This window comes from Myodes glareolus, chromosome 10 (assembly GCF_982192425.1).
Source record: "Myodes glareolus chromosome 10, mMyoGla1.1, whole genome shotgun sequence".
NCBI classification, from domain to species: Eukaryota; Metazoa; Chordata; class Mammalia; order Rodentia; family Cricetidae; genus Myodes; species Myodes glareolus.
This window is the reverse complement of record NC_142035.1, coordinates 16,149,612-16,160,614: the sequence shown is the minus strand read 5'-3', so window position 1 is coordinate 16,160,614 and position 11,003 is coordinate 16,149,612. Positions and strand designations below refer to the sequence as shown.

At 42.5% G+C, this 11,003-nt stretch overlaps 1 protein-coding gene across 2 annotated transcripts in view; it reads left to right on the top strand.

The window, feature by feature from the left end:
* The first annotated feature begins 1,411 nt into the window (after positions 1 to 1,411).
* Positions 1,412 to 11,003, top strand: part of Ift52 (intraflagellar transport 52) — a 28,949-nt gene continuing 19,357 nt past the window's right edge. The window contains exons 1-6 of one of the 2 annotated variants that reach the window (XM_087911045.1): positions 1,412 to 1,519; positions 5,375 to 5,499; positions 6,388 to 6,475; positions 7,351 to 7,480; positions 7,917 to 7,992; positions 9,845 to 9,916. In XM_087911045.1, the coding sequence (XP_087767171.1) occupies positions 5,381 to 5,499; positions 6,388 to 6,475; positions 7,351 to 7,480; positions 7,917 to 7,992; positions 9,845 to 9,916 (485 nt within the window). In that variant the 5' untranslated portion in view covers positions 1,412 to 1,519; positions 5,375 to 5,380. The other variant, XM_087911046.1, reaches the window with a different exon arrangement.

The window sequence follows — 11,003 nt, the reverse complement described above, 5'->3', positions numbered from 1 at the left end:
ACACAAGGCAGGAACAAATATTCCCACTTACAGAGTGTAACTGTCAGAAATCGGAGCATCTGCTAAGTCCACATCAGCTGGTTCTGTTCTGAGATTGTAAAAGTCACAGAATATTTCACCAGGATAGGAAATAAAGATGAAGAACAAATACACTAGTAACCTGATTGTGTTGTATCTATGCTTTTTGAAATATGCCAGGTTTAAAAAAATTTATATTTGTATGTGTGTACGTGCACACAACATGCCATAAGATAGAAGTCAAGGTCAGAGGACAACTTACAGAAATTAGTTCTCTATTCCCATTATGGGGACTCAAGGATTAACTCAGGTTGTCAGGATTAGCAGCGAGTGCCTTTTTACCAGCTGAGCCATCTCGTGGGGCCCATCCCAAGTTTTATAAACATTATCTATAATCCTCAATAAGCATTTAGGGACTATTCTCAATCTATGGGTGGGACACGCTCAGATTAAGCAGCTTGTCCAAATTCACCTCATACAAGTCATAGTCAGAAAGTGGATTTGGGACCAGCTGCCTCTAAAACTCTCTAGCTCTTTCTGCAACCTGGTAGAGTGGGAGACATACGCTGGGAGGCGCTCTCTTTCCCGTCTCCTAGCACTTCTAGCACGTTCCCGTGACTCTCCTGACTCCAGAACGCTTTCATTTGCATCCTTAAAGGCACGCAGGCTGTATTCAATTTGGCGGGCTATGCAGCACTCTGTAGAAAAGTCTCCGGACTGGGAATTAACTCAATGGTTAAGGGCTTGATGTGGAAGGCTCTGGGTTTACTCTTCAGTGGGAGGGAAGAGATAATGCTCCTTCACACTTTTTAAATTCGTGGTGACCATAATTGTGAAAATGCTGGACAAGCTGTGTATTTAAATATCCTAAACGTTTATTGCTCTGTACATGAAGACATATATAAGTGAAAATCAAAACCGCTGGGGTTCCTACACTGGCCTGCTCAAGCCTTGAGGCTGCAGCCCTCTCGATGAAGACAGAGCGCTCTCCTTTAGAAGAGGCCTGTTTGTGGGTGCAGGCCTTTCTTATTTCCATGGTAATCTTTTGCGCAAGGACTTCCCTCTGCCCCAAATGCTTCCCCAAACTCCTTGCGGCAATTTCTATTTCTAAATGTTGGTAATTTGGCATTTCAGGACACCTGGCCTCCCAAATGTCCCAGGTGCTGCAGACCGACAGGTGTTTCGGCCTCTCCCAACACCTGCCAAGACGCCCTGCGCCTGCAGCCTGGCCGGGCTGTGGCTTGCCTACAGCCTCCGCCCTTGGGAGCCTGGGGGCCTACATCGGTCTTGAGTCCTCAAGCCTGGCTGCTCCCTCCACCCGAGGGAACTGCCCAGGCCGGTATCAGCCCTGTCCCCTGCCCATCAGTCCCAGCGTTCGCGGTTCGCTGGCTCTACCATTTTGTCGCTCTGTCGTCATCACTCCGCGGCGGAAGTCGCTCGGGGCCCAGAGCCACGCCTTCTCGGCGCGCGGCCTTGGATACCAGGCGGCTTCTGGCCTCAGGTAAGGAGAGGGCGGGTCGCACGGACCGGCTGGGCGCTGGGTGCCTCGGGGGTGGTTACGGCCTCGCCACGCCGCTCCGGAGACCTCTAGGCCTGCCTTGTGGGAAACCTGAGGTCGGCGGAGGTAAACTGAGGGCGCGTAAATGGGCTGGGAAGGGTCCTGGAAGTGATATGTAATCTCTAGCTCCTCAGACCGCGGATTTGTCGTCGTCCTGCACACTATGAAAGAACCCCGGACGAGGAGCCATCTGGCTTAGACTCGGCTATTCTTGCTACCACCCCTGGTTTTTCGTCACTCTGACAAAATATGATTTACCTAGTAAGGTTATTGAAGAGAAAATAAGAGAATAAGGTTGGCCCTTATTCTAACCCAAACGTCAGGACCCCACATCTACTGCTCTCACCGGAGGCCAAACTACAATAAACTGTAAACTCGAAGTGTATTCTTCCTTTAAGAACCATTCAATACCCAAAGCAGGTTATTTGCTTTTCCCGGAAATCTGCCCTTTAGAGAAAAAAGGGGGGAGGCGTAGAAAAGTCCCAAAACCAGAAAAATATAATTCCAGTACTGTGATGCATGGGTTCGTTGTGGCCGTTAAAATTGTCCATGGAACATAAAAATGTAGCATTGTTACGTGGCGAAATCAACATGGCAAAAATGTTTTTTATTTCACTGAAGGAGTTAGGATGTAGCTTAGTTAGCACCGAGTGCCTGCATGAGGCCCGGGTGTCTGATCTCAGCACAGAAAAATAAATGCCATTGGAAAGGTAGTGGCATGCTGGCAGTGTGCCTGTAATCCCAGCACCCAGGAAGCTAAGACATTAAAAAGCTCAAGGTCATTCTCCCCTGCATAGTACATTAGAGGCTAACCTGGGCTATGAGACTCTGTCTCAAAAAAAAAAAAAAATGTATTGAAGGAATCTCCTATCAGCTCTGAAAACATGGATTGGTATTGAACAGTCTTCTGGTAATTTAGGGAAAAATAATGATGCTCGTTTTGAGCATCAAGGTAAGCTTCAAATGGACCAAGAGTGTTTTTAACTTAATTTGCATTTATTTGTTGTATATGTGTGGGTGAACATGCCACTGAGTACTTGTGGAAGTCAAAAGACAACTTGCAGGAGTTGTTCTATGAGTTTTTCAGGGTTGGTGGCCAGTGCCTTTAACTACTGAGTCATCTCTTCAGTCCACAGAGGTCCCAGATTTCAGTGTTAAAAAATTAGGTCATATTTATCTGCACAAGACTTATCCCAAACGGGGCCTGTCAACATTATTTCATGGAGAGGGGAGGGCTCAGGAGGCCTTGTCCCTCCCTGAACCTCTGTGGGCAGGGAGAGACGTTTTCCTCAGTGGTACAGTGTTGCCATCCATGTCTCACAGCCCCATAAGCAGTCCTAAGTAAACTCATTTCTTTAAAGAAGAAAGAAGATATGACAGTTGAGGGAAGAGAAGGATTAGTGGGGAGGGGGACAAGATCACAAATTGGGAAGTATGATAAAAAAAATACATTAAGTGCTCGAATGAAATTGTTGGATTAATATATGCTAATAAAATCTTAATAAAAAGGAATAATCGTGAAAGTTCAAGAAGAAAACATCATTGGATATACTTAAAAGTTTTTTTTTTTGAAAAAGAAGTCAAAAAGAGATATGTTAATACTTTTGGATATATAAAACATGTGACCTATAAAGTTAAGTCAAAAGGTTACCAGAAGCCAAGGCTAAAGGCAAATAAAATTTTGAAAGTTTTGTTTGGTGACATAAAAGCCAATGGAAAAATGAGCAGAAGACACAGACAAGAAAATGAGCAGTGACCAAGGCAGCAGTTTCCTCTTGTCTTCAGGAGCTGCTCTGAGACTGTCAGGATGCTGAAACCACCAACAGTAACACGCTGTGCGTGCCTGTGTGTTGTGTTTGTTTATGTTTATAAGAACTCATATTACTGTTGCTGGAGAGAGGGCTCTGGTTAAAAGCACTGGCTGCTTATCTAGAGGGCCTGGGTTCAGTTCCCAGCAACCACCTGGTGGCTTACTGCCCTCTGTAATGGGATCTGATGCCTTCCTCTGGCATGCAGACAGAGCACTCGTTCATAAATAAATACATTTTAAAAAAGTGTAAAATTGACTTGGAGAGAGGCTCATTGCTCTTTCAGAGGTCCTGAGTTTAATTCCTAGCAATCACATGGTGACTCACCACCATCTTTAATGAGATCTGGTGTCCTCTTCTGGTGTGCAGCCATACATGGCAAACACTATATGCATAATAAAAAATAAATCTAAAAAACCAGTAAAACTTAGGTGAATATGAGAGAATAAACTCTCAAAATATCTTATTCTAGACTTAGTGTTGTGATTGAGATAATACCTGTGTGATAATATCTATTAGATAGTGCCTGTGTGGTGCCGTGAAGTAAGGAGAATGACATAGACATTGTGACATGCATGGTATCAGGATATTGTTTTGGTTCATTGAATAACAGCCCTGTGATGCCAAAACCATTGATCTGACTGACAGATTCCTGAGTAACTATAGGTAGATAGTGCGCATAGCATTGATAGATTTCACAAAGAAATGTCTCATATCCAGGGGAAGGTAGGTGTAGGACAGTGTTAAGGTTTTATTTCATCATACTGCCGGGTGGTGGTGGCACATGCCTTTAATCCCAGTACTTGGAAGCCAGAGGCAGGCAGATCTCTGTGATTTCGAGGCCAGCCCAGTCTACAAAGCGAGTTCCAAGACAGCCATGACTGTTTCACTCTGCCTTGAGAAACAAACAAACAAGCAAAAAAATAAATTTCAAATCACATTTAACCCAGTAACAACCCTTGAAAAGCAAAGCCATGAATAGGGATACTTTTCTGTTTTGTTGGTAAAGATGACAAAGACTGGAAAATCATGTTGAATGGAAACAAATTGTTAATGAAAGTACAAACTATTAGTGTTTTGGAGGGCAGTTTGCACATTTTTAACCATTCAACAGATAGTAATCTAATGCTGCAAAATACACAAAACTTCACATTCGGAATGTTTTGAGAGAGATGGAGAGATGGCTCAGTAGTTGGTATGTACTACTCTTGCAGAGGACCCTGGTTTGGTTCCCAGCACATCAGGTTTCATAACCCTTTTTAAGTCTGTCCCTACGGGATCTGCCTTCTGGCCTCTGTAGGCACATGTACATACACACACATAAAAATAAAATGGGTCTAGCCAGGCATAGGGATATAGGCCTTTAATTTCTGAATTTGCAGGCAGAGGCAGGTGGGTCTACATAATGAGTGTTAGGACAGCCAGGGCTACATAGTGAGACCCTATCCCAAAAAATAAATAAAAACTGAGAAACAAATCAAGGAATGTTTTTAGACATGTAACTAAAGTTATGATTGGTTAAATATTTGTGCAACATCCTTAAGACAATACTATGTAGTTATTTGAAAGAGTTGGTCTATATGTATTGACAATAAAGGGTGTCAAATACATGATATATTTTGGAATAGCATTTATGATAAGGTCTTATTTCATAAAATTAAGTTATGCCTAAAATCTCGAGAGCTATACTCAATACTTGACGGTAGTGAGCAGTGAGGAGTTCCTTTGGAAATAGGATCTTGGTGGACAACGGGAGGGTGGTGGTTGGCAAGGTCATGAAGGTAGGCTGGTAGGCGCCAGAGAACAGCCCGGAAGCGAGAGCCAGGCACAGGCTGGATTGGCTTTGGCCACTGGTTTTTCCAGCTATGATTATGCATTTCACTCTCAGCCTTTGAGAATCATTAGGGTTTTACAGGTAGGTGCAGCTGTATCCTTCGCCAGCATTACAGGGCACTTTTAAAATGCTGCTTCTCTGGTTTGTCTTCATCAGGTAACCATGGAGAAGGAGGTGCGGAGTACCATTGTTTTCAATGCATACAAAAAGGAGGTGTTTACCACCAATACTGGCTACAAATCTTTGCAGAAAAGACTTCGGAGTAATTGGAAGATTCAGAGGTGACCATGATCTTGGACACTGCTTTCTAAGTGCTAATGGTGGCCTACAGTAGAACTGAATAGTGATTTCTTAATTTCCATTGTTTAAGTGGGAGGGGCTCAATTTAAAGATTACTCAGTTAATATTTTGAAGATCAAACTGAATGTTATTAAGTTGCCTCCATAAAATCAAAGATTCATAATTATGCATATGTAGTATTTTAAGATGTCAGAAGTTTTCTCCATATTTTATACTTGGTCTCAGCCAAAAGGCAGAGAAGTTATTCTCCATATTTTAAGTTGATTTAAAATTTCAGTTTAGGGAAGGAAAAGCGAGAGTTAAATGAGACTGTCTCTGTTTTTAAATGTGCCTTCTTTAAATTTTCCCCCTTGTCATGAAGATTGAACCAAAACCTTGCATAAGCTTGGCAAGTACTAAGTTCCAGTTCCAGTCCTTAAGTTTTGTTTTTTTTTTCAGTGAGTGAAAACATATCATTGTATAGATTAAGGTTAGAGCCAGGCTTAGTGGCATGTGCCTGTAATCTCGGCACTGGGGAAATAGTGGTAGATGGAGTAAGAGTTTGAGTTTAGATTTGGCTACATAGTAAGTTTGGGGCCAGCCTGGGCTCTATGAGACCCTGTCTTAAAATATAGAGAAACTAATAGAAGAATTGATTAAATTAATATTTGGAAGACTTCTTTATACTTTAGTATGAGTTAATTTGAACTCATTTGCTTATTGGGAGATCTCAACTGAGGCTAGATGCCTCTAGGGCACTCGTTAGAGGGTCTCTCACTTCAGGAGAGAGGCTGTTCTGTGCCTTTATGGTGCCATATAGTTAAGAGGCCAATAATTCATAAATTGGTTTAAATTATGGATCTAACTTGCTCTTAAAATCTTATTTCTAGCTTAAAAGATGAAATCACATCTGAGAAGTTAATTGGGGTGAAACTATGGATTACAGCTGGACCGAGGGAAAAATTTACTGCAGCTGAGGTAAGAAATATTTATACAGAATATTCATATAGAAAATAAGAGAGGAGGCCAGGAGCAAGCAAGGGCCAGAATTTGTGGGTTGGAGTCTCCCTTCTAGACCCACCATGTTGCCTGGAGTAGTCATTTCACCTTGTGGCGATAAACTGTGGTAACCCATGGAGTCCTTAACCCACAGGGAAGGTAGGCAAGGGTCAGGAATATGCCTTTGACTTAAATTTACTTTGAACATAGGAAAATTTCTGTGTAGCCTAAACTGGCCTCAAATCTGTAATCCTACGCCCACTTTCTGAGTGCTGGAATTACAGGCGTGCACCACCATGCTCAGCTTATCAATGCACTGAAACCCATAACAACAATGGAGGCATTTATAATACAGGTGGATGCTACTCCTAAGTGTTGGGTCCTCTTACAGGTGTGCACCACTGTTTTATCCACGATCTAGTGTCTGTTAGGGAAGCACTTCTATCACCTAAGCTACGGTCCCCGTCCCTGTTTGAGCGTTTTAGAGCTTTGATGTTCAAAGTTAAACTTGAAGATGGGTCTTTGTGTGCTTTTGTGCTTTTCTTTTTTCTTTTTGAGACAGGGTTTCTGTACATTCTACTGGCATCCAGGAATTCACTGTGTAGACCAGACAGGCCTTTAACTCACAGAGATCCTCCTGCCTCTGCCTTTGCTGGGATTAAAAACATGCACCACCACACACACAGGAGATGCTCTTCTACAGTGAGAAAATTTTATACTATTCTAAGAACGTTTAAGTAGTTTATAAATTTGAAATGTTTCTTTTTTTGTTAGTTAAGGCCTTATTCATGGTATGGATATTTTAAACAAAAGTCTTTTGACCATATTCATAGTCTGCTTTTCCCTTTACATAGTTTGAAGTCCTGAAGAAGTACCTTGACAATGGTGGGGATATCCTTGTGATGCTGGGAGAAGGGGGAGAATCCAGATTTGATACCAATATCAACTTTCTTCTAGAAGAATATGGAATCATGGTTAATAATGGTGACTATTATCTCACTACATTTTATTTATTTGTGTGTGCCACAGTGTACATGTGGAGGTCAGAGGACAACTTGGGGGAGTTGGTTCTCTCCTTCCACCATGTGGATTTCAAGGTTCAAACTCATGCTGTTAGGCTTGGTGGCAAGTGCATTTACTCGCTGAACTGCCATTGATATGGTTGTTAGTGTTTTAAACAAAGGTACTGATTGCCTATTTAATGTTTGTATCATAGCCATCTCGACCTGCTGATGCACTGGGGGAAACTCTCCCAAGGTGACATGGTCACCATCCTGAGCTCACTAGTACTCTGAACCTTTGGTAAAGTGGAGAGGATTTGAACAGAGTTCTAGGTTTCTTTTTATTTCAAAATTTGGAAGAGTCTCTATATCAAGGTTGTTTCTAATCTAAAATGTACCTTCCTCTTTTGCCCCATAAGATGCTGTGGTTAGAAATGTATATTACAAGTATTTCCATCCCAAGGAAGCTCTGGTTTCAGACGGAGTGTTGAACAGGTAAGGACGCTGAAAGCAGAATGCCCTTCATGTGGCTTCCATTCTTCTCACACCTTCTCACTGCCACACCTCCCTCCTTTCTTGGCATTTTTTGTTTTATTTCTTTCTTATTCTCCAAAACTATTCTTTCATCATTGGAAACTTCACATTTACCTTTGGTCAGGATATTCTCTCTCCACTCCAAGTAAAAGAAAACCCCACCCAGGCAGGATTATTGCTTTGGGTCACAGGAATGTGCAGCAGTAGTGTGCAGCTTTAAGTATGGAGTGACTGGAGGAGCCACAGCACTGAGACCGCACTTCCTCTACTCTCAGCTTTGCATTCTGTTTGTTTGTGTAGCTAAGTATCTTTGTGTGTTTGCTTGTCAAGGTCTTCATCTTCTCCCCCCACTTTATTTTTAAATTTTTTCTTGACCAGGTCTCCATATGTGGCCCAGTCTGGTCTCAAACTTGTGATCTTCCTGCCTCACCCTCCCAAGTGCTGGAATGACAACTGTGTGCCTCCAGAGCTACCTTCCAGCAAGTTTTAAAGTTCCCTAATTCATAACTGTTTGCCAGTGTCTAGAGCTAGCATGATATGATTTGGTCTCACCATTCCCACAAGAGTAGTAGCTACAAGTTCTGTTGTTTGAGCCATCCTAGGCCCCATGCCCAGCCTGAACTGACCCTGATTTCACCTCATGGAGACTGAGACTGTGTCAGCTTTCATTGCTCTGGACCCTAAAACAGATGAGGGGCTTTTGGAATTGGAAAATGGGTACATGAGAAGGCAGTATCAGGTGTCCCATGAGCTTTTTCCCATGTTGAAAATTACTCATTCTACACTCGAGCTTGCCATCCGCAAGTCCTCTGCTGACCCTAGTTTTACAGTGGAGAGTGTGGATCTAGGGTATAGACACTTTCCTTCGGACTGAAGATGGAGAGACTGAGACAGTGTGGTTGAACACTCCTGTAATCCTCACACCTGGGAGCATAATACAAAAAGATTGGCTCAATTTTGAGGCCAGTCTTGGCTAAAGAGTGACTACCAACCTTGCCAACCAGTGTTCCATGTGAAGACCTTCTTCCTTCTTCCCTCCTTCATTCCCTCCCTCCTTCCTTCCTTATTTTATGTTCATTCTTTGAGAATTTCATACAATGTGTTTCAATCATATTCCTCCCCTTAATTCCTCAGATTCACACCATCTTCCCACCCCTCCCAACTTTGTATCCTCCCTCTTTTTAAACCTCTCTTCCTAAAACAACGCAAAAAAAGGAATTGAACTAAATATTTGTCTAGTTGATTTCTTCTTTTAATTTTTTTGAGTCAGTCTCACATAGCCCAGGCTAGCTTTGAACTCCTGATTGTGCTGCTCTTCCCTCCGAAGTGTTGAGATTACACGAGTGTACCACCGGACTGTGTTTATGTGGTCCTAGGAATTGAACTCAGGGCTTGGTGTGCGCTAGGCCAGTACTCTTCCAGCTGAACTCCAGCACCAGCCTAAGTTTTTTGTTGTAATAGTCATGGTTTGTTGTTGCTTTGTTTTTTTGAGACATCCTATGTAGCCTTAGGTAGCCTGGAACTCACTCTGTAGACCAGGCTGGTCTGGACACACAGAGATCTATCTGCCTCTACCTCCCTAGTGCTGGGGATAAATGCCTACACCACCATACCTGGACCAAGCCTAATTTCTTAATGGTAATTTTTGTAAACTTCAGAAAAGAATGTGGGTATGTGGGTGTGTGCTTTTATTTACTTTTTAAAAACTGCTAAAATACAGTGTCCTTTCGTGTAGTTGATATTTACTGTTGATGAAGGCAGTGTGAAGTTCCCCAACTTCTTTGCTTATTAGATTTTAATGTTTTCCTTTTAGGGAAATTAGCCGAGCGGCAGGAAAGGCTGTTCCTGGGATCATTGATGAAGAGAGCAATGGAAACAATGCCCAGTGAGTGTGCTTCTGCAGCTCCCCGCCCAGTGAGTGTGCTTCTGCAGCTCCCCGCCCAGTGAGTGTGCTTCTGCAGCTCCCCGCCCAGTGAGTGTGCTTCTGCATCTCCCTGCAGGGAAGGAGTGCTCACTTCCAAGAGTTACCTTTTTCAAAATGAAGAGTTTTCTGGTTATGAAAGTAATTCTCACCAGAAGAATCCCAAAACCACCAGCAGCAAAATCCCAGTTGGGAGCTGCAGAAATGGTTCAGTGGTTAAAAGTGCATACTGTTCTTGCAGGACCTGAGGTTAGCTCTCAGCATCCATATCAGCCAGCTTCCAGTTATACTTAACTCCAGCCTCAGGGAATGAAGCCCTGTTCTGGTCTGTGTGGACACCTCCACACACATACACACTTAACTAAAAACAAAGAAAATAAACCAAACTCCAACCCATGGTAAAGCTTAGAAGGAAGCAGAGAAGCAGAGTAGAAATTCTACACTGTAAATCTATGCTCCTCCCTTCAAGAGAAGCATTGTGTCTTAAGAGTGTGAAATTTAGATTTCCAGGTTGGTTTTTTTTGTTGTTGTTGTTTGTTTGTTTTGTTTTTTGTTTTTTGATCCCCCCCCCCACATATAATGATATATCTAACTAAGCACTTTATAATGGCTTATGTAACTAAGTAGTTTATTATTTTAAATGACTAGACCAGATTAGCTATATCCTAATTTATTTAAGTAGTGGTGAATGTATTGCCCAACTTCACATGACTAATTTATTGTCAGATCTTGGATTCAGACCTATGCAGTTTGCCCCAGAGAGAATCTGCTTTTTTTTTTTTTTTTTTTTTTTTTTTTTTTTGGAGACAAAGTCTTTCTATGTGTTTCAGGCTGGCCTGAAACCTGCTGTGTAGTATGAGAAGGCTTCCCAGTCTTCTTGTGTCAGGCTTTTGAGTGCTAAGTTTACAGATGTGTGCCCTGTGTGTGTGTGTGTGTGTGTGTGGTTTGTGCACATATGTCAGCAGCACATGTGTGGAGGTTGGAGAGCAGCATGCAGTCATTCTTTACTACTGTGTGAACTCAGGATTGGTGGCAAGTGCTTTTACCTGCT